The 23,790-nt window shown below is 41.1% G+C and overlaps 1 protein-coding gene across 3 annotated transcripts; it reads right to left on the bottom strand.

The window, feature by feature from the left end:
* Positions 1-421: 421 nt before the first annotated feature.
* On the bottom strand, positions 422-22,999 carry GINM1 (glycosylated integral membrane protein 1). 3 transcript variants are annotated; one of them, XR_007152215.1, is made up of 9 exons: positions 22,794-22,999; positions 17,661-17,720; positions 17,393-17,489; positions 9,182-9,333; positions 8,475-8,631; positions 7,531-7,664; positions 5,261-5,424; positions 4,728-4,906; positions 1,012-1,129 (listed from the first exon to the last, which is right to left on the bottom strand). XR_007152215.1 is itself a non-coding variant. In XM_047859057.1 (8 exons), exons 1-8 carry the CDS (start codon positions 22,911-22,913, stop codon positions 1,018-1,020), a joined length of 993 nt encoding a protein of 330 aa, XP_047715013.1. In that variant the 5' UTR covers positions 22,914-22,998; the 3' UTR covers positions 422-1,017. The 3 variants fall into 3 exon arrangements, 2 of the variants coding, with proteins under 2 accessions (XP_047715013.1, XP_047715012.1); XM_047859057.1 differs by lacking the exon at positions 4,728-4,906 and having other exon boundaries at positions 422-1,129; positions 7,531-7,661; positions 22,794-22,998; XM_047859056.1 differs by lacking the exon at positions 4,728-4,906 and having other exon boundaries at positions 422-1,129; positions 22,794-22,997.
* Between the last annotated feature and the right edge of the window lie 791 nt (positions 23,000-23,790).

Here is a 23,790-nt window from a genome sequence, read left to right as displayed (position 1 = left end):
TTCCCCCACACATACGTATCTATTTAGCCTAAATCTAAGGTGGTTTTATTTTTTACCCCCTCTTCCCTAAGGTGGTTTTAAAAGCCAGTCACTACTTTCTTGAACAAAGTGTTTAAAATCATGGGTTGCAATAAAAGATAATAAAACACAATAGAAAACATCGAGCACATGGAGTAAAGGTATTATATATATCCTAGACATTATAAAATAGATGTCAATATGAGAGATGTTTTTTTAAAAAGAGACCAAACACTGTTGAAGGGTAAACGGCACTAAGGACGACAAGAGCAAGGGCTCTAATTCCAGGATACTGATGGACTCATTAATTGACTTGAGCCTTGGTCTCAGCCAGTGTGTGAAAGGAGCTCTTACAAAGAAGTAATTCTTGCCTGGGAGGTGTTTTTATACCAAAACTCTATACTGTTTTCCTCAAAAAAAGTTTATTTTAGAGTGAGAACATGTCACTACTATTTTTAAATCCTTGTGCATTCAAGGTTTAAGTAGTCTTGGTACAGGATACAGTCAAATCATGATACACTTCAGTGATTTTATACTGAGTCACATACTTAATATAAAGGCACATTTTACTGAATAAAAAAATAAGTGTTAAATCTTGAGCTTTTAAATTAGAATTTCATAAAGTGCTTTTCATAAAGTCTCATATATTATAGTAATTAAGTGGATATAATTTCCTTTACAAAGGCACCTTGAAAAGTATTGGCACATGGCATTTCGTCTTGCTCCCCCCCTTTTTTTTTTTTTTTGTAATTTGGAAGTTTCTTCACGTCTTCTCTTCCATTTCATTTAGGTTTTTCTTAACAATTCATCATCTGAATAGCCAGCCCTGTTATAGACTAAGGTGAACTTTAACTTGTCACTTTAAAGGTCAAGTTTTAGGCAGTTTTAGGAGTTTAGCAGTTTCCCTGGTGTATAAACTGATTCTTAATGATTTAAAGAAAATTCTATTCAAGTGGCAAATTTAGAGCCAAAAGACTAATTCAGAGTCCATGATTTGATTTAAACACATGTTTTATCTTCAGGGTTTTTTGCTCTTTTCTCAGTATCATCTGGAAATAAGTTGATAGCTGTCACAGGTATAACATTTGCTTTATCCAGTTGAAGAATTCCTCTGAAATATAAAAATCAAAATTAAACATTTCCCCGTCTACAGTTTGGTAGTAAGAAAGGCCTACTTTAAGGTTATAATGAAATATATACCCTGGGGTTAAGTGCTTTTGCTTCATTTTATTTCGTTTGTAATAGTTGGACAAGCTCTGAGTCCAAAGTTTGCTTTAACCAAGCTGAGCGAACAGAAGGTGTAAGAGGAAGTTCCTTACACTGTAAGTAGGGAAAGGACTGGGTAAGTACAGATCTCCAAGGCAGACAGAAGCCCAGATTTGCACAAGTTGGTCTAAAAGACCAGGCCCAAGCAGCTTTCTAACTGGTACTCACCACTGGGATGCAACCTTAGATAGATAGATAGATAGATAGATATTTATTTTTTAATGTTTATTTGTTTTTGAAGGAGAGAGAGACAGAGTGTGAGTGGGGGAGGGGCAGAGAGAGAGGGAGACACAGAATCCGAAGCAGGCTCCAGGCTCCGAGGCGTCAGCACAGAGCCCGACGCAGGGCTTGAACTCACAAACTGCAAGATCATGACCTGAGCCGAAGTTGGACGCTCAACCGACTGAGCCACCCAGACGCCCTGCAACCTTAGATATTTAGACAGCATTTTCCCTTTTTTCCCCAAAGTACCTGACCAGGGAGGAGATCTCTGGATTGTATCCAAGACCTCTTTTGCAAGTTCAGTGTTATCCTAATTGAGATGGCAACTGAAGTTAGTTATTTATGGAACTCATCAAGCTGATCATGAGGGAGAAACTGCAAGAATAGTTGTAACAATTTTTTTAAAAAGAACAACGGGGGGAAGAGACGGTTGCTGGTTTTATTAATGCAGTATAGGAATCAGAACTCTGCCGCTGGCACAGTGCTTGACAAAGCAGGAGAAATAAGGCTAATATGTGCAGGAATTTAGTTCATAATAGAGGTAACATTCCGATTCAGTGGGCAAATTACAGCTGGAACAGTAGCCTCTCTGGAAAACAAAAAATCAGAATTCTGCCCTCATCTGTACACAAGTGCTGGTAAAAAGAGTTTGAAGATGACACTTAAATAATTTTAAGAAGGGAAAAGGTCTACTTAAGAAAAATTTAAAAACCTTAAAAGCCACAAAGGACTTTGCTCTAACCCCAAACTTAAACTTTTTTCTTTTCCTTTTTTTTCTAAGGAGGCTTTACACCCAGGGCAGAGCCCGATCAGGCTTCAGCTCACAACCCCGAGATTAAGACCTGAGCTGAGATCAAGAATCAGACACTTAACTGATTGAGCCACCCAGGAGCCCCCAAATTTAAAATTCTTGTATGATACTAGAATTGACAGCAAAAGACAAATCGCAGTCTGGGATTAAAAAAAAAAAAAATGGAAAAGATACTATGTGTGTATAACAAAGGAGCTCCAATATACTAATGATTACAAAAGGCAACACAACTGAAAAATGGACAAAGGCAATGAACAGGCATGTCACAGGAGAAAGAGCCAGCCAGCTGTCACAGAGATGCTAGACTCGGCCAGACCTGGGCTCGCAAGGATGCTAGTAAGAAGAAAGTGCGAATTAATTAAAATGAGATTATATTTTTGTCCCCAGTGGCAAAAACAAAACATTGCTGTCAAGTCTTGGCAAGATACTAAATACATACATTCTTTGACCCAGTAAATTCACTTTGAGGAATCTATTCTACATTCAATACACACGTGCAAAGAGATGTATGTACACTTAAGATGTACACTAGGGCGTTACTAGAAATAACATGAACTTGGAAGTTCCTGGAGGGTCTAGTGGAGGAATGGTTAAGTTATGGCATATCCACACTGTAAAACACTGTGCAGCCATAAGGAGAATCAAGAAGCATATCTAAGTGTGGACAGGAAAAGACCTTAAGCCCACGTTCCCAGATGCAAAGGGAATGCTGGGGCGGCACTGCAACTATTACAAAGTTTCACGATTTCATTTTGAGGGAGTTCACAGTTCCAACATTAGATTGTACTACACTGTCCTTTCAATGCCGTCAGATCTTTGCCCAGTTGGACTTTGGCAGTTATTATGATAAAAAACAAATACTGTACAAAAGCTAGTGTTGAACAGGAAATAGGGTGGCAGTGTCCAGTCTAAGAGTTTTGTGCAGCGTCCTACAGGCGCATACATCCCATTTGAAAATGTAAGTTAAGAATTACATATGTGCGTATGTGTGTATATAAATTAAGAATTAAATCAAAATTTTTAGAGTTTTCTTCTGGCCTAGATAGGGGCACCGGGAAAAGTTACTGGCACACTAAGAGTGCTATGTAATAAGAAAGTTTAGGAACCTCTGTCTAAGATAATAAACAATTATAATTATCTTAGCATATGTTTACATCAATACACAGAATTTGGATAAAAGATGCACAGTGATTCCCCCTAGTTACAAGAATAAAGAACAGGGAAAAGCAGAGGTATTTTAACTGCTCTCTGTATTTCTGCACTGATGAAATCTTTTACTACTAGAAACTACCTTAGTACAACTGCCATTGATAAAAAGTCCACTTCAGGGGTGCCTGGGCGGCTCAGTCAGTTGAGTGTCTCCTTGGTTTTGGCTCAGGAAATGATCTCACATTGGTGAGTTCGAGCCCCATGTCAGGCTCTGTGATGACAGTGCAGAGTGTGCTTGGGATTCTCTCTCTCTCTCCAAATAAATAAACTTTTAAAAAAACCCAGTATACTGCAAATCTGGTTTTTAATTTACATTTTGTCTTTCCCACAGAGAAGCCCATAACAAAACATTTGGTAAAAGAACAATAAAAAAAACCCCTGCAACACACTTTTCTATGCAGGTTTGCATAATAAAATTCGAAAAAAGTCCTGAGGTTCCTGGCAGTCAAAGGAAATAGAAAGAAACTACTAAGTTCCAGAACTTTCAGTTTTAGAAAGAAATGGGAAATGTGAATTCTTCAGGGGAAACCAAACGAAAAGGTGGGAGGGGTACTAATATTTCTTTACTCTGCAGGCACTTTGCTTGGAATATGGCCTTTTAGCAACCCTCTTAAGGGAGGCATTAGTTCAGTGTTACACATAAAGAAATGGTAGCTTTGAAGACCTTAACGACAAGCAAGTGGAGAAGTGAATGTTTAAAGTGGGTCTTTTTTTCTGTAAATCCTATGGGCTTTCCAACACAGTACAATATAATTTAAGCCAAAAATTGTGGTCATCTCTAGTCTACTGAGATTGACTTCCACTAAGACGACTAAAATGACTATTTAACTTATTTTTCTTTCTTTCTTTTTTTTATTTAAGTAAACTCTGCCCCCCAACGTGGGGCTCCAACTCACCTCAAAATCAAGAGTTGCATGCTCCAACCGACTGAGCCAGCCAGGAGACCCTGACTGTTTAACTTGTAAACTGCTAACAACAAATTCACTTTTAAATTTATAAAATAATTTCTTAAGGTTAAAAAAAATCAAGCTGTACAGAAAGGGAAGAAGTGAAAGTCAGTCTCTCTGCCCCTGCTCTCATTCCCACTCACTAGAGATCACTTTGTCATCCCAGAAATGTTCTATGCACTTATATACATATAAACATAATACTTCTGTTCTACCCAAATGAAATCATACTGTTACGCAATGTTTTTCCCCACCTAATAGATTTTGGACTTTGCGCATCTCAGCTGCACAGAATCCCATTGTGCGTGTAAACCAGTAGTTGAGCCCCCGCAGGTAAACGGTTCGGAGCTTTCCTCTTCTGCTTTCTGTTACAAGCAATGCCGCACCAAATACCTTGCTAGTCTTCTAAAATCCACATCGTTTTAGATTGATACTTTGAGGTAGAAAGCACACAGTGAGGCCCGCATTTCATTTGTTCACCGAACACTGCATTTCCCATTAGGATACAGGCTTCCTTTCTCTCCCAGACTAAGTCCCTAGAGAGTAGCTGTCTTATTCACGTCTGAATCCCCAAGACCAGTGTCTTGTTCACAACAGATATCCAATAAGCGTCTCAATTTTGCTACAGTTGGAAGACGAGCTAAAAAAAGCCGACATTATTTTCCCTCCCACCTGTCTTATAGCCATCCATATATTTATATTTTCTACTTTAAAAAACAGTAAGTAATACAACTTGCTTTTTAATTAGTGAAAATACTAACGTTGTTTCAAAATAAGAAATACTTACTTGTATTCACAAACTGGGAAAAGCACCTTTAAGATGGTTATTACCACAGCTGCTCCTAGAATTCCAACCACCATGACGTTCAGAAACATAAAAAACACTGGAAAAACACTGCTCCAGAATCTACACAGATCTTTTCTGAACTTATCCATCCACTGACACATCACCTAAAAAAGAAGTTTTGATTAGATAAGCCAAGTATCATCTGATCTCTGTGAAACTTTAAAAATTATGTTCCAGGGGCGCCTGGGTGGCGCAGTCGGTTAAGCGTCCGACTTCAGCCAGGTCACGATCTCGCGGTTCGTGAGTTCGAGCCCCACGTCAGGCTCTGGGCTGATGGCTCGGAACCTGGAGCCTGTTTCCGATTCTGTGTCTCCCTCCCTCTCTGCCCCTCCCCCGTTCATGCTCTGTCTCTCTCTGTCCCAAAAATAAATAAAAACGTCGAAAAAAAAATTAAAAAAAAAAAAATTATGTTCCAGTTTAGCGTGATGATAAAATTCTGTATTTTGATTGTGATGCTGGTTATATGGACATCTACCTTTATCAAAACGTATTTAACTGTATGTTTTATTTATTTATTTTTTATAAAATTTTTTTTAACATTTATTTATTTTTGAGACAGAGAGACAGAGCATGAACGGGGGAGGGTCAGAGAGAGAGAGGGAGACACAGAATCTGAAACAGGTTCCAGGCTCTGAGCTGTCAGCACAGAGCCCGATGCGGGGCTCGAACTCACGGACCGCGAGATCATGACCTGAGCTGAAGTCGGACGCTCAACCGACTGAGCCACCCAAGCGCCCCTTAACTGTATGTTTTAAATGGGTGCATTTTATTTTAAAATGTATCTTGATAAAGTTGTTTACAGTTTTTAAAATTATGTTCTAGTAATACGGCACAGGAATGTTATTATTCTTTACGATTGTTTATACTATTGTATATAAATTCAGTGTAAGTAATTGCTAAATGGTAAGAGGTTTGGTTAGTCTATGCAAAACAGACCAGAGGCAACGATGTGTTCCTAATACTTGGAGGACAAGAGCAGGAAGAAAGACAAACATGTCAGTAGTCTTTGGCCCACGTGGGGAGTTCACCGTGCACAAAAACACAGTGACTCTGCTTAGAGTCAGAGTCAGAGTCGACACCAACGTGCGCGTGGATGGTGCAGGCTGCCTCGCTCTGAGGAAGGCAGGTACACAGGGTCAGGGTGCTGGCATGCGGGCAGCAAAAAGTGACCTGACTTTCCCAGCAACCCCAAATAAGCAATCTCAACCTTCAGCGGAAACTTCAAAGAAGTCTCTGGAATCCTTTGAGACTAACAACAGACCTTGCTCACTTAAGTAGAAATTTTTTTTTTTTTTTTCCAACGTTTATTTATTTTTTGGGACAGAGAGAGACAGAGCATGAACGGGGGAGGGGCAGAGAGAGAGAGGGAGACACAGAATCGGAAACAGGCTCAGGCTCTGAGCCATCAGCCCAGAGCCTGACGCGGGCCTCGAACTCCCGGACCGCGAGATCGTGACCTGGCTGAAGTCGGACGCTTAACCGACTGCGCCACCCAGGCGCCCCAGTAGAAATTATTTTGACTAAGACACCTAGCTCACACATCTGGAGAAGTCCAGATACTCGGTCTGAACCATGTGTACATTCCCAGGCAGTTGTATAATGTCATCGGTAATACAGGAATACTTAATAGGTACAAATACACTCTTGTGTTTGTACCCAGTTTATCTAATCTTGGTTAACGACTGCATGGTTCTACAGATTAAAGGAGGTGCCCCATTGTACAGATACAGTGGGGTTAGAGAGACCAGGAACTTGTCCAAGATCACACAACTCGTCAGCAGCAGAACCAAGATTCAGACCTATGCCACCTGACTCCTGGAGGACACTCTGAACCAAGTGTGCTCGGTCACCACTCAAGATCCTGAGGGCACCACGCGTGTGCATGCGTACGTGCGCGTGAGGTGGCAGTCACAGAATAAATGAGAATATGGGAATGACTCTGGATGTGAAAACTGCCCCCCAAAGTGAAATCCAATGACTTCATAATCATGTAACTATATTGTTAAATGAAACTTAAAACAGGAATACCAAAAAATAAAATAACCATGAGCCCATCATTAACAATGTTTCATACTTCTTTTTTTTTTTTTTTTTTTTTTTTCCCCCCCCAACAATGTTTCATACTTCTAATCCTCATGGTTTCCACCTCCTTTGCAAGGCTATCTTCTTCCAAAAATGCTTGTAATATAAAGAGAACCCCAAATACCTACCTTATACGTAGATGGAGGCTCTGCCCTGAGAGGAGTTTCAGGTAACTTGCCCGGTAAAGCATCTTCATCTACGGTGGTTTCCACATTCCTGATAAGATACTGGCTGGTGGTCTGCAATGAACTAACACTTTCTACTGAGGAGGAAGAGCCAAGTTACCAAAACGCTAGGTGCATGCTGGTGTCTCTCCTACTAATTCTAACATTACTATTTCAAAAATATGTAGGACACTAAGAGTATGTATTTTGCCTTGGGAGAAAAAAAAATGACACTTGAATGTTCAGATTTAAATGCTGCACAGGAGCCATAAGCTAAAACAGTTACAAGGAGCTATGCTAGTTACGATTCTATTATGCAGAAGGTCAAATCTCCAAAAAGTTCCATGTTTCAATGGGAAGAATGAATACTTCTTTCTCTAAATGAACCTAAACAGTATTCTTTTTTAAAAAAATGTTTACTTATTTTGAGAGAGAGAGAGAGAGAGAGAGAGCGCACAAGTGGAAGAGGGACAGAGAGAGAGAGAGGGAGAGAGAATCTCAAGCAGGCTCCATGCTGTCAATGCAGAGGTCAACATGGTGTTCGAACTCACAAACTGTGAGATCATGACCTGAGCCAAAACCAAGAGTCGGATGCTTAACCAACTGAGCCACCCAGGTGCCCCATAACCAATTTTCTTATTGTGTATTTTGTGATGACTGCCCAGAGTAGGAGTAGATAATTACCACAAAGTGTCGCTAAGCAGTCATCACTGATCACTTTTTTTTTTTCATCACTTTCTATTAAGACCCAAAATAGATTCCAACGTTCTTAAAGGGACATAAAAGTAATAGGTGTTATAAAACATTTCTGAAAGAAGCCTACTTCCAAACATATTAACTACAATTCAAAAGCTACCCACTAAAAAATTAATTTCCTTAATGCTTTAAGTAACAGTCTTTTAAAGTACCTTTTTTGGAGAGATTAGGAAGGGTAAATAAAATGTCACTGTCTCGGGAAAGAGAATACAGCATGCTTTCCTCCAAAGGTAGCGTATAGCTTGAATGTCTGAGTATTCCCTGGTTCTTAACTAAAATATCAATTTCAGTAACATCCTTTTGTTGAGCCTATGAAAGAAAACATAAACAGTTACTCTTCATTTTAAATAATGGCACAACCCCGTAAGCATCTAAAGCTAACTTTTCGTCCTTGGTCTCTTTAACTAAAAAGCTTACCCTGTTCACAATCCCTCTGTATTCCCCTCACTTTCAGGCATTTAATTAGCAGCTTTAATCTGAGTGTTTGAGCACTCAGAATTACAACCTTGCTCCCCATTGTGTTTCATTTACTTAGACTTAGCCAGAGGAAAAGGCAGCAAAGCCATGAACCAAATTCAATCTTTTCATTTACTTTTCTGTTTACTAATGTTTATAATATCTTAAAGTGACATAAATATGTACAAATATGTTCAGTTTGTTAAAAAAAAATAATACTTCAGATGCTGAACAAATGCTAAACCAAGTAAAAGAAACTTCTAAACGATTGGCTACAGGCAACATTAGGGTACCATTCTTCCTTCTCAAGTCAGATATAAGTAATAAAACAATGGAACACAGGTATAATACCTAGCACAAATCTTTACAATTTAATTCCCAATTAAGAATCAGACTGTCTTACTTGTTTTCCATCGATCTCTACTACCTCTTCTTGAATGACAATTAGTTGCAAACTGGAACCAGACGTCATAGGCCACTCATGAACTAAAATCCTTACACTGACAATTCCAAAATATTCTTTTTCCTCCAAATTTTCCAGATTTTCATTCTTCACTATATAAAAAAAAGTAGTCACAGCTTTGAACAAAAATGCCACCAAACCTGTTACTGAATTTGATTATTTTGATGACATTTACGGGGAACAGGACAGTTGGATAACCGTTTCTTTGCCTTTCTTCATCTCCGACTTCACTGATGTTATAGAATTTATGAAAACAAAGACAACTTGGCAAATCCTCACCATGTTTACAGTCATTGGAAAAGGGAAAAGTGCTTGGTGGTCTTTAGACCACTACACTAGCAACATCACTCCTATTCTTTTACAGAGTTTGTCAAGGAGGAACGAGTAAGACGTAACTACTTACAAAGCAGGTCAGAAGACACAGCCAATCCCATGTTTTAGTAAGGGAAGTATATCCATTCATCCATTCACTCATTCACAAAACCCAGGGATATAAGGGGCCTAAAGCAGTAAAGACACTGAGTTTTTTTCTCAATTCTTTCTCCAGTAAGTGACCTGTTGCTACCGGAAAGGGCAGGAACGGGGAGGAGGAAGGGACAGCCCTGTAATTACTCTCCACCCGTGGACGATGGGGTAGGATTAGCTACTGGCTATACTCCCCTCTAGCTAAGAGCCCCCCAGCCCACACCAGTGGAGGTGTGGTGTGACCACTGCAGCTGGTCTACAGAACCAGCAGATATCCTATTAAGGCAGAAAACACTACAGAAAATGATAAACCAATATAAACCCGTGAAACTAGTGCAAAAGGAGCACTGAGTTGTTCAACTGTTGGTCCCTCAAATGTTATTGTATGAGGACTGTTTGACAAAAAAGGAACCAAGATGGGTATTCTACAAGCAAACCCAGCTGTTTAAATTGATTCAGTGCCGGTACAGGGCTATTCCCTTTATCTGGAATGTTCTCTACTATTCCCTCTCTCCTCATCCGTTTTTAATAAACTCCTACTTAGGTAGTTCTAGCTACTATATCCCTACATTGCTGAGTTCGTGCCTGTTTTTTTCTTTTTAATTTTTTTAATGTTTATTTTTGAGAGAAAGAGTGCATGTACCTGTGTGCACCTGCGGGGCGAGGGGCATAGAGAGAGGGAGACCGAGAATCCAAAGCAGGCTCTGCACCATCAGCACCGAGCCCGATGCGAGGCTCAGACTCACAAACCATGAGATCATGACCTGAGCCAAAGTCAGACGCTCAACCAACTGAGCCACCCAAATGCCCCTCATGCCTTTTCTTTTTCTTTTTTTTTAAAGCACTAACTTTCTTGCAGTGTAGCTCTTAGCTTATCAGCCTGTCTCCTTGACTAGGCAACGTTCCTTGACAGAATGCATTAAGTTTATTGTTCTATGGCTTTTGTTCAGTAGTGATTCCATCCAGAGTTATAAATACATCATTTAAAATAAATATGCCATCATAAGTTATCAATACTGTTCAAATACCTGGTCAAGTGGTTCTAAATCCTAACTCTGCATCAGAATCAACTAGAAAACAGTACAGACGCCAGAGCCTCTCCCCAATCTCAACACATCAAAATCTCTGGAAGGCACAGACTAACATTTCTAACTTTTTAAATAGCTACAGACATTTCCATTGAGAACCAAGTGACCTAACCTTTTAGTTCAGCCCAAGTGTTCACAAACTGGTCCTCCTAGACTTTGCTGTTTCTGTGAATAAACTCACCCTTCTCCAAACCAGCAAAGACAAAAGTTACCAGGTTACATTAGATTTCTTCACCCTCATTCCCTGCGTCCAGTTAGTTGCTTCTTTCAGGCCATTCCGGGTCCAGATTCTCTTATATTTGTCCTTTCCATCCCTCCCTCCCTACCCAACCAATATGTAGTTCATGAACTACTTACTGTTATAATGGTTACTGAACTACTTGCTTCTTTAATCTCTCCCCCTTTAAACCATTCACACAACAGCGCCAGATTAATCTGCTGTAACAGAGTTTTGATTATGCAGCCTCCTTGCTCAAATGCCTTCAGTGGCAACCTGTGACTTTTTTGGTAGTTCTCTGAATGGTCCTTCTTCAGGCTCCTTATGGGGGCACTCGCTGCTCCCCCTCTCTCTGGTCTGCCTATCCTCCCTCGTATCCTCTAAGGCTCCTAACTGTAAAACTTCCCCGCTCTTGTGGTCCATCTCAGTATTTTCCCTGTTTGCCCATCGGTCTTGCTCACAAAACAGTAGGCTCCCTGTCAGCGTATCTGTACGTCCAAAGGCTGGCGCTCTAGGGCACAAGAGATTCAATGGATGAGAAAACGCGGTCTTATAAATACATCAGAGTGGTGATTCTTCAGTCCCCAGTCTGGTAACTCTGCTGCAGGATAAAATTAAATTAAAAACAACAAAAGCCCTTGGTATTCTGACTTTCCCTACTGTGGTAGGCAGCTTCCAAAAACGGCTCTCACTGACCCTTGACCCTGATAATTCACGTCCTTGTGTAATTCCCTCTTGCTAAGTGTGGGCTGGACCTAGTGACCTGTTTCTAACAGAACACAGTAAAAGTGATGGAATGGCACATCTATGGTTGGATTATAAAGGCTAGGACTTCTGTCTTGCTAGTACTCTCTTGCTGACAGTCTCCCTTGTCCTCTCACCGATAAAGCCAGCCGCCATGTTGCGAGATGCCCTACAGAGGTCCACGTGGCCAGGGAATGAGGGAGCCCTCCAGCCAACCTCTTGTGAGGAACTGAGGCCTCAGTGTGACAATTCACAAGAACTAAGTCCTGTCAACACCCAGGAGGAGCTAGCAAGCAGATCTTCCCCAGTGGAGCCCTGAGAGGACTGAGTCTTTAGGACAAAGCCAGAGGTCCCAGCTAAGCCAGGCTCGGATTCCTGACTTACAGGAACCATGAGATGATACTGTCACTAGCTACTAAGTTGAGGATTAAATTGTTACACAGCGATAACCAATACACCTACCAAAGAAGAATTATTTTTAAAATTTAAGGAAAGAAGACTTTTTGTTGAGGCTGTATTTAATGTTTTGAAGATTCTTACAACTGACAAGATGGGCATTTACTGCAGCTATCAACAAAACTCAGTGCAATGGCTGGATGACCAGGAAGGTGGCTACAACACAGACAGCAGCCAGGTCACACTCCATAGCAAATTCAGTGACGGATATAACATCAACAGAATGATTATATAAGCCAGTGATAGCACTTCTTTTCCTAGCTATGAGGAATTAGCTTGTTGTTCACCAACTTTCTCACTGAGAGCTACTAGAAAAGATGTAACAACAACCACAAAAAAGAACACAAGGGGCACCTGGGTGGCTCAGTCAACTGAGTGAGCGTCTGACTTTGGCTCAGGTCATGACCTCATGATTCATGAGTTCGAGCCCCACATCGGGCTCACTGCTGTCAGCGTGGAGCACGCCTCGGGTCCTCTGTCCCCACCCTCCCTCCCTCCACCTCTCCCCAACTCATGTGTGCGCACTCTCTCTCTCAAAAATAAAGAAACGTTAAAAAATAGGGGCACCTGGGTGGCGCAGTCGGTTAAGCGTCCGACTTCAGCCAGGTCACGATCTCGCGGTCCGGGAGTTCGAGCCCCACGTCAGGCTCTGGGCTGATGGCTCGGAGCCCGGAGCCTGTTTCCGATTCTGTGTCTCCCTCTCTCTCTGCCCCTCCCCCGTTCATGCTCTGTCTCTCTCTGTCCCAAAAATAAATAAACGTTGAAAAAAAAATAAATAAATAAAATAAAATAAAATAAAATAAAACGCACACATCTACACTCAAAACCCAAATCTGTCCAGAGGCACCAGAGAGCTTTTAAAAAGACGGCCAGCACCCCCACAAGGCATTTGCTGACTGCCCAGCTGAACAGGTAGAGAAGCTGGAAAGCTCAATAGAAAGCAATGACAGAGAAGTAAAGAGGCAGACGTCGGCAGTCTCACATAGAGGGGCATAAAATACAGATCGTGGCTACAAAGGTATCCAGGACTTGTGACAAGATCTTAGAGAGAAGGGAGGCACAGCAGTAAGCCAACATTCTGTGCAGTTTTCCCCACTGAAGCGTTTGCTGATTAGTAAGTCAGGCTTGGTTGAGAAACTGAGCATATACCTAAGACACTGAGAAGTTAAGCAGAACTTCTGACAGGCTCCAGACAGTAGGGAGTTTGGGACCCACAAAAGAAGGGCCCTCAGAAACACCCCAAGTTCTCACTTGGGACCTATGATGAGCTACGTGTGAGGAGTAACAGTTAATGAGGAATAGACTAAGCCTTGCAAAGAAGAGAATCCAGCCTTCACACAGTCTAATCCTCAATTTAAAAATGAAGGTACTCTGCCTCTTATTATCATGACTGCCAGGGGTTCAAGCAAATCCTCTCTGGAGTAAAATAATATTATCCAGAGCCTTTATAGCTTTTCCTACACAGTATCAAAAACAACAACACATATTGGAGAAGCATCAAGAGGAAAAAAACTGGTATCTAGAGGGCTCAGTCAGTGAAGCATCCCACTCTCGATTTCAGCTCCGGTCATGGTCTCACAGTTTGTGAGATGGAGTCCTGTATTGCACAGAGCCCACTTGGGAGGATTCTCTGTCTCCCTCTCTCTCTGCCCTCCCCTGCTGGCGCGCTCTCTCTCAAAATAAATAAATAAACCTTAAACAAAAAAAAAAAAAAAGAGGGGGGGAATAAACAGATCCAGAGGGGCTCAAGAAATTAGACTGAGCAGACGTGAACTTCAAAGTTACTGAAAGTAGGGGTGCCTGGCTGGCTCAGTCGGTAGAGCATGCAACACCTGATCCTGGGGTTGTGTTAGAGCCCCACGGTGGGCGTAAGAGATTACTTAAAAAAAATAATAAAGAAATAAAGTTACTGAAAGTAATAGGTTCAAGAAAAGCTATGGTAAAATGGAGAATTTCACCAGACCAGTCTAAGCTATTACAATAAAAATTAAAATTAAAAAAAAAAAGAGGTGGCCCCATATCCGGGGCCCACGTGGGAGATGAAGAAGGAAGGAAGGAAGGAAGAAGGTAGGAAGGAAATAAATGGAAATCCTAGAGGTAAAGTTTAGTAAACAAAATTAACTCAATTACACAGAGCTGACGAATTTGTGTGGGAGGAGGATGAAAAGAAAAAAATGAGAGAGGAAAAAAAGTGTAAAATATATATGGAACCTTGTGAAAGTTTCACACATATGTGTAAATAAGCAGCAAGAAGAGAATACAAAAGAGGATGCAGAAGTAGCACTCGTTGAAAAGATAACGGCCAAAAAATTTTCCCAAACTGACAAAAGATATCAAGTCACAGATTAAAGGTCTGCGCACCTGGGCACATCACGGTAAAACTACTAAAAACCAAAGACTCAGAAAAAAATACCAAGGACAACGACAAAAAAGACCCATATTATCCACAAGAGAGCAATGAGCCTGACACGGACTCAACAGAAACGACGGAAGTAAGAAGACCATGAAATCAGTCTTTAAAACACTAACTTATGAAGAACTAACCTATATTTCCATATCCAGTAAAAAGATCCTCTTAAAATGAAGGCAAAGTAAAGATGTTTTCAAACAATAGCTCACATCATTCACTGCTAACAACTCTGTGTTAAGGGGATTTCCTAATCCCCTCCTAAGGGGAATTTTTTAGGCAAGAGGAAAGTGACCTCAGAGAGGAATACAGACAAGGAACGAAGAGCGATAGAAAAGGTAACCATTAAGGTAAAAATAAATGAGTACTGGACTCCACAAAATAATAAGAACAGTTATGCTGCATAATTATGGGTGTGCTGTATGATATTAGGGCTTAAGAACACAAAGAGTTGGAGCTCCTGGGTGGCTCAGTCGGTTGAGCATCTGACACTTGATTTTGGCTCAGGCCATGATCCCACGGTCACAGGATCGAGCCCCCGCGTCGGGCTCTGTGCTCAGCCTGGAGCCTGTTTAAGATTCTCTCTTTCTCTCTCTCTGCCCCTCTTCCCCACTTCTTCTCTAAAATTAAAAAAAAAAAAAAGAAAAAAAAGAAAAGAACACAAAGAGTTAAAATGTATGACAATAACAACACAAAATCAATCAGAAAGGGAATAAATGGAGTTTATGTGTGCTAAGGTTCTTGTATTGTTTGGGAAGTGATAAAAATACTAGTTAGTTGATTTCAAGGGTAACCATTAAAAGAATAGTAAAATAACATAAAAACCAGTAAGAAAGAGGGAAATGATGAAACAAAAAATAAATAACCCGGAAGAGGACATAAGGAGAAGAAAAAGGAACAAAAAACAGGTAGGACACAAATAGGAAACAAGTAATTAAGATGAAAGATTTAAATCCAAATATATTCGTTATTACATTAATGTAAATAAATTAAAATCCCAATTAAAAGACAAATTGACAGACTGATTAAAAAAAAAAATCAATATATGCTGCTTATAAGAGATTCACCTTAATTACAAGGACCCAGAAAGACTGAAAGAAAATGGAAAGATAGCACACAACAATCCACCTCCCTCCTACCCACCAGGCCAAAAAGCAATTATTGTTAAAATAATAGAGGTACTGCTGATTTTAAAGCAAAAATGTCACTAGAGATAAAGAACATATTGTAATGATAAAAAAGTCAATCTAAAGAAAGGCATACAGTTCTAAATCTGTATGAATTTAGTAATACTGTGCCAAAATATAGAAAAGCAATAATTAACAAAGCCGAGACAACAAAGCTACATAGTGGAGATTTAACATACCATTCTCAGTAAATGACAGAACAAGCGAACAAACAAAAAACTCGGCAATTCCATAACAGATTGAACAATATGAATAGCCAAATTTTACCTGACATATATAGATCACATCCAAGTAATTATGTACTGTACTTCCTTTTTTTTTTAATGTTGTAACGTTTATTTATTTTTGAGAGAGACAGAAAAGCGTGTGTGCAAGCAGGAGAGGTGCAGAGAGGGGGGGACAGAGGATGTGAAGTGGGCTCCCGCAGCGAGCCTGACGCAGAGTTCAAACTCATGAACCATGAGATCACGACTGAGTCGAAGCTGGACGCTTAACCGACTGAGCCACCCCAGGTGCCCCGATGTACCTTCTTTTAAAGGACACATGGACATCGCCATTTACTAACACTGACCATCTGTCAAGCCACAAAGCAAGTCTCTAATTTCAAAGGGTTAAAATTATACACAGCATAGGGGTGCCTGGGTGGCTTAGTTGACTGAGGCTCTTGATTTTGGCTCAGATCATGATCTCAGGATTTGTGAGATCGACCCCACATTGGGCTCCATGCTGAGCGTGGAGCCTGCTTGGAGTTCTCTCTCTTCCTCTCCTTCTGCCCTGCTCGCGCATACACACACACTCTCTTTCTCTCTCTAAAAATAAACAAATAAACATTAAAAAAAATTATACACAGTATGCCTCTAATGATAGAGGTGGAAACAGTAAAAACAAAAGTTCCAAAATGTTTGGAAATTAAGTACTATAACTTCTAAATGGACCACAGGACAAGGGGATATCACAACAAATAATCTGAAAATACTACGAATTGCACGGACAAAGTACATGATAAATCAAGTGCAGAATACAATTGTTGAGAGAAAAATTTACTGCTCTAAATGCATATATTAAAACAGGTAGTAATGCTATCCATATTTCTCATATTCTTTATTTCCTTCAAACACTATGGTACAATGTAACATATTTGCTTGTCTTTGAACAACTCAAGATTTCAAAAGGTTAAAAAGAAAAATGTTATCTGGACTTAAGGGCAGAAGAAACAGAAAAGGAAAGCATCAGACCAACAACATTATTTTTCTCTTTACTTTTTATATCTGTGATAAGCACTCCTCCAAGATTTTGCCTCTTACTTGTAAATCTCCACTTATGAACTTCCTGCACATCCTTACATTGATATCAACCTACCAGAAATGCAGCTCCAATCAATGCCCACCTCACGAAAAAGAAATGTGAATATGCCAAGAATAACCAATATAAAGTAGGATTTGAATTTTAAACACATTAGTATTACTATATACTCCAATAATGACATATATTATTAATTTAGAATGGAAATACGTCAAAGAACTGTGTTTCACAAATCTAATATTACTAAAAGCAGAACAATTATGGAAATAATTTAGTAGTACTCACCTATCCAAGTCTGACAGCTTATTCGGGTTACACCACTATTGACAGGCAAGTCATTTACATATACCTGTCCACTCTCGTAGGTTATGTTAAGAATAACCTTAAAATAAAGCAGCATATACATTAATCCCAATTGTTTATAAATGATGACAAAATCTTCATGTAAAAAATACATGATCTAACTGAACTAGATGTGTAGGCAAAAAATAACATAGGCTGCCTAATACTTAGCTAAGTGACATATTAAAATCATAATCAAAAGGAGACAAACCTGTTCTGTAGATACAGCCCCATCATCTTTCAGAGTAGTTACATTAATTCTGAGGCTGTCCTGCAAAATATATATATATAAATTGGATAGGTGAAATTGCACTTCACAGAATGGGAATAACTCAGTTCTTTTTCTTTTCCCTCCAATTATATTTATTGTATAATCACTTATAACATGGACATTTTGTAAAACCCAGCATTTTTCACAGGACTTTTTGTGCCCTTATTCACAATTCCAACTTTTCATAATCTGTATTTATTCCACTCAACTATGAAATATATCACATTTAACAGCCTATAACATGCAAATGTAAAGTTTAAAAGAAAAGATTAACACTCATATCCCTACTACCTAGGTTAAAAACTAGAATACTGTCCAAACCTTAGAAGTCACCCCCTTTTTATCATGTTCCCTTATCGTCAGAAGGAATCCCTGGATTGTCTTCCATATTAATCTCTCTCTCTTTTTTTTAGAGAGAGAATGAGAGGGAGAGCGAGCTCACGAGAGGTGGGGGAGGAGGGCAGAGGGAGACAGAGAATCTCCGCGCTGAACATGGAGCCTGACATAGGGCTCCATGACCTGAGCGGAAATCAAGAGTACTGACTGAGCCACCCAGGTGCCTCTTTTGCTTTTCTTTATAGTTCTACTGTCTCTCTCTCTCTCTCTCTCTAAACAACATATTGTTTAGTTTCACCTGTTTCTGAGCTTTATGTAAGTGGAACAATTTTATATGTATTCTTCTGGAACTTCTCTTATTTACAACTGTTGATGCATGCAGCTGTGGACATTTATTTACAGTACTGCATAAAAAGCCCATCAAATGATTACCAATTTACTTATTTGTTCTACTATCAATGGACATTTGAATTGTTTCCAACTTTTTTATTTGCATAAACAAAACTGCTCTAACTCTTCTTAAATGTGTCCCCTAGTGCCCATGGACAAGTATGTACTGTGCAAAATCAGTTTTAGTACCTCTCAAGGCATGCTCAAAAGCAGTTATTCAAGTATTTGCTTCTTTACTTTCATTTTTTTAATATTTGAATTTTTTATGTTTTTACTTATTTCTGAGAGAGACAGAGTACAAGCGGGGGAGGGGCAGAGAGAGAGGGAAACACAGAATCCAAAGCAGGTTCCAGGCCCCAAGCTGTCAGCACAGAGCCCAACGTGGGGCTCGAACTCACGAACTGTGACATCATGACCTGAGTCTAAGTCAGATGCTTAACTCACTGAGCCACCCAGGTGCCCCAAGTTTATTTATTTTTTAAAGTTTATTTGTCTTGAGAGAGAGAGAGAGAGAGAGAGAGAGAGAGAACGAGCAGAGAGAGAGGGAGAGAGAATCCCAGGCAGGCTCTGCATCATCAGCGCAGAGCCTGATATGGGGCTTGAACTCACTAACTGCAAGATCATGACCTGAGCCGAAATCGAAAGTCAGATGCTCAACTGACTGAGCCACCCAGGTGCCCCAAATATTTAAGTTTATTAATGACATGCTTTCTATAGAGAAGAAAGCAGTATTTTAGGAAATATTCACCAATACTCAAAGGAATTGCAATTTGTCATTTGTAAAACAAATCCTTCCCCTAATTTTTTTCACAGATAGATGCTGTTATTCTAGAATAAAAAATATTTTTCATGGGGGTATTCTTAACTTTGAAAATTGCTCATAAACAAAATAATATACAAGTGAATCTCTTGGCACTGTGACTGCTTCCAATACTTTATATATCTCCAACAAATAAGAGAATAAAACTGAAATGATTGTATGAGGTTGAGGTGATTCTACTCAAAGAACAGGGTTCTAACATGTAAAGCCTATACCGTACATTTAGGCTCACTCTGGTATACCTGCCAACTTATATTGGGGCATATGAAACTTCAGAACCAGCCTGGCTTTCTCCTGGCCCACCCTTATCTGGAACTAAGCATGAGCTAGAACCAATACATTCATCTTTAGAACAAACCAACACTCAGTAAGTAAGTCATCAAACTGGTGGTATATTTTTTGGCGTCCTAATTCCAGCCAAGAATTCTTTTCAAAATAGAGGATCCGTTGATTATGGACTATTGTTTCTTCTAACAGCCCAGAGAAAACCCTCCAATGATGGTATTCTAAGAAACCTTTTTATAGCTTCTGCCTTTCAGCAGTGAACATACACTGTATTACTAGTAATTTACTGCACTTACATATATCACCTGCCTAGTAAAATCTGGGGTTTGTAAAAGACAACAGATACTATCATGCTGTATGTTGCAGAGAACCAAAGTCAATTAAGCTTTTTGGTCTTCCTGAATGATCTCATTTCAGAAGAGATTCTAATCCCTTACCACCTCCTGGGCCCAAGTTTAGAGATAGGTCATATTTCTTGCTCTTCCTGAGAGCCTCTAACTGAACTGGAAGTTCAAGCTTGTGAGTCAAGGTGGTGGATGCTTAAAAAGTGGGTGGCAGAACTGAAGTTTCTACCCACCCATTTTCAATTCTTCCTCTAATTCCTTCACTCACAAGATGCCCAGCTGGTACACAATGGCATCCTAAGGACATCCTAAGGCTTAAAATAAATGAATTAAGTCTGAGGGAAATACATGAAATAAATATTTACACATATAAGAAAATAAGTGCAGGGGCGCCTGGGTGGCTCAGGCAGTTGGGCGTCCAACTTTGGCTCAGCTCAGGTCATGATCTCACAGTTCATGAGTTTGAGCCCTGTGTCGGCTCTGACGCTAACAGCTTGGAGCCTGGAGCCTGCTTCGGATTCTGTCTTCCTCTCTCTCCGCCCCTTCCCCGCTCACACTTTGTCTCTGTCTCAAAAATAAACGTTAAAAAAAAAATTTTTTTTTTTTAAAAAGTGTCCTCTGGATGCCTCTCTTTGGTGACTAAGTTATTTTAATATTAGAAGAACATACTATAAAAATTTGTATTATTTTACAACCTGGGTAGCCTCAACTTCCAACAACTCATACGTAAACAAAACAGAACATGCTTATAATCCGGTAGATCTGAGCCACTGAAGGGCTATAGAGAGAATTTTCCTCACTTCAATCAGTTTTCTTACATTCAGATCAGGTTGGCTACAAAAACGAATAGATGAGCAGATATGTCATAAAGCAAATCGAGGGAGGCCTGGGTGGCTCAGTAGGTTAAGCACGGGACTCTTGATTTCAGCTCAGGTCATGATCTCACAGTTTGTGCGATTGAGACCGGCGACGGGCAGTGCCCTAACAGGGCAGATCCCGCTTGGGATTGTCTCCCTCTCTCTCTGCCTCTCCTCCGCACGCACATGCTCTTTCTCTTGCAAAATAAACAAACATTAAAAAAATAATAAAGTAAGTATAGTGAAACATTAATAGCAGTCTAAGTTTGCACTATTCAATATGGTACCCACTAACCACATGTGGCTGTTTACATTTAAATTAACTAAAAGTTTTAAAACTCAGTTCCTCAATCATCCTGGTCAGACACATTTCAAACGCTCATTGACAGTAGTCTTGTGACTACTGTAATGCAGAGAGCAGAGAAACCCCATCACTATACAGTGGTCTACGGGACTGCACTTATCTAACGTGGTGACCACTGTAAAATTCTTTCAAATGTTCTGTGCATTTGAAAATTTTCACAATGCAATGTTGAAGAAGTTAGATCAAGAGGCTTCAGCTTCCCATATAAACATTTCCAAGGAATGAGATTCTCCCTGTCGTTGCTCAGCATTCTTTCATCTGTGAAATTCTGAGTATAGATCTGGACTTTCCAAAAGTGGAAGGCGGGCATAAAAAGGAAGAACTGAAATGATGAATTCACTAAGCCCACAGTGCAGTGTACTTTCAGCTCGCAGTCAAAATGCATTTTTCTCGAACTATAGGGATTTAAATGTCTTTTGGGTTTACAAGTGATTATGATGAATCTTTAAAATTTGGAAAATAATGTATTACTGGCACTTTAGGAATCATTTCATTTGTACTTGGTCTCTTGGTGCTTGCCAATCACATTCACATTTTGACCAGTTGCAACTGTGGTCCACATACAATTTCAAACACAAGTGGTTCTTAGGGCTTGCATTGTTGTGGCTTCTTGAAAGGCCCCAGCAGAACTGAAACTGAGATATGTTCTTTATTTTTGTTCCCAGGGAGAGTAATGTCATTAAAATTTTTTTTTTTTAAAGTGACATTTATGGTGAAAGTCACCCGTGGATGCGGAGTATTCAAGTCCCGACCAGTAAGAAAAGGCATACCTATATTCTTTCTTTTCATTTTGGGAAAACTCGCATTTCAAAATCTTCAAACTTTTCCCAACCATACATGCAATCGATGAATGGCAAATACTGGTTTAATTCAGCAGGACTCCCCGGCAAAAACGGAAGAACCAGCCACCCTCTAGTACAAAGATGCAGCGGTTCTCCAACTTTTAGCTGGCCTCAGGTTCACCTGGAGGGCTTGCTGACTTAAACTGTTGGGCCTCACCCCCAGAGCATCGGATTAGTGCGTTTCCAGCAGTTTCCCAGGGGATGCTGGTGCGGCCGGTCCTGCCACGCTCAAAGATCCACTCCTCCTAACACCCACCAAAGGGACGACGTCAGGTTAAGAGTCGGGTCTTCAGCCCTTCTCCTCCCGCCCCGTCGACCCGGCGTAGGCGCACCCCGGGGCCCTGCCCGCCGGGGGAAGGCAGTCCTTCCCGCCGGGGCAGACAGGTGGCCTGGAATCGTTCCTGTTCCCTCACCGAGCCACTTCTACATTTCCCGTGCACATAAGGCAGAACCACCGCCTTGCCCCAGTGCCCGCTCTACCCCAGGAAGGCGCCATTACAAAAGGCTGAGAGCACTTGTGATCGGGTACTTTCGATGGCAAAACCCCCTCAGGCTGGCAACAGTTGGGGCTGCTGTAAGAATCCCTAAGTTTCGCTGCACAAGGCTTAACCACACATTAAAGGGCCCTCTTCGCTCTCTCGCTTCCTCCCAGGCCGCCCCCATTTCCTTGGGGGCTTCTCCCCACTACTCTCTTGGGCGCCCGGACCCCAGCCCCTGGCCCGTCGGGCGGTCTTAAGAGGCATCGACGAGGACGCCGCAATCCCACGGCTCTGGCCCGCGCCTCGCCAGAGGGTCCGGGCGGAGGAGCGGCCGAGTCGCGCCCGCCCTGCCCTACCTTCGGGGCTCGGGGCGGCAGGGGCAGCTCATGGGTAACGGTCATCAGCCACCCGGCGGCCGGCAGCGCCGCGAGCAGGAGCAGCCGGAGGGCAAACGGCGCGGGTGGAGAGCCCTCCATCTTGGACAGGCCAGCTGCGGTGGACAGCCGGGAGCTGAGGGCCGAGCCAGCCCGAAGGGCGGGGACGGGGCGAGGCTATTGGGGGGGCGGGACTCTGAGAGGCGGGGCGGGAGCGAGCCGGTCCGTGGAAGGAACCCGCGGCACCGGTGGGCGGGGACGCTGGAAAAAACGGGCTGCGCACGCGCACCGCCACGAAACGTCGAGGGGCGGAGTCAAGCGGGGGAAGGTCCGATTTCGTCATTAGAGTGGAGGTGTGGGTTGGAGGGAGCTACTAATCCGAACGGAGTGAAAAGATTTTCGATGCTATTATTTTAAAATTAGTATATTCTAGCAAGACTAGTATACTACTATATGGGTATGCTCATAACTATAGCTGTGTGTGTTTACATATATAAAATAAAAGTAATGGTAATATAGGTGAAGACTGTTCTACATTATAAACAGAGTATGTCACGTTTAGAAGGGAAATTTTATTAAATCGGTAGTTCTCACCCTTGGCTGCACATGGGAATTGCCCGGAAAGTTTTAAAAATTACTGACTCTGGGGTCTTCCGGGGCACCCGAGTTTCTGATTTCGTTAGTCAGGGCTGCTGCTCAGGCATTGGTAGTTAGGTTCCCCAAGTGATTTATTGGGACAGGGTTGAGGATCAACCACACATCAAATGTTCAGCATTCAGCATATCACTTTAGACCTCGTGGGAACAACATTCTCAGCAGGAAACCAGTCTACCTGGGCTCTGGGGGCCTTTCTAGTCAGTTTCTTAATCTATAAAATAAAGATGATGTCTTCCCCCTTTTGTATTCTTTTTTTTTTTTTTAATTTTTTTTTCAACGTTTATTTATTTTTAGGACAGAGAGAGACAGAGCATGAACGGGG

Source organism: Prionailurus viverrinus, chromosome B2, assembly GCF_022837055.1.
Source record: "Prionailurus viverrinus isolate Anna chromosome B2, UM_Priviv_1.0, whole genome shotgun sequence".
Taxonomy (NCBI): Eukaryota; Metazoa; Chordata; class Mammalia; order Carnivora; family Felidae; genus Prionailurus; species Prionailurus viverrinus.
This window is presented reverse-complemented; position numbering and strand designations above follow the sequence as displayed.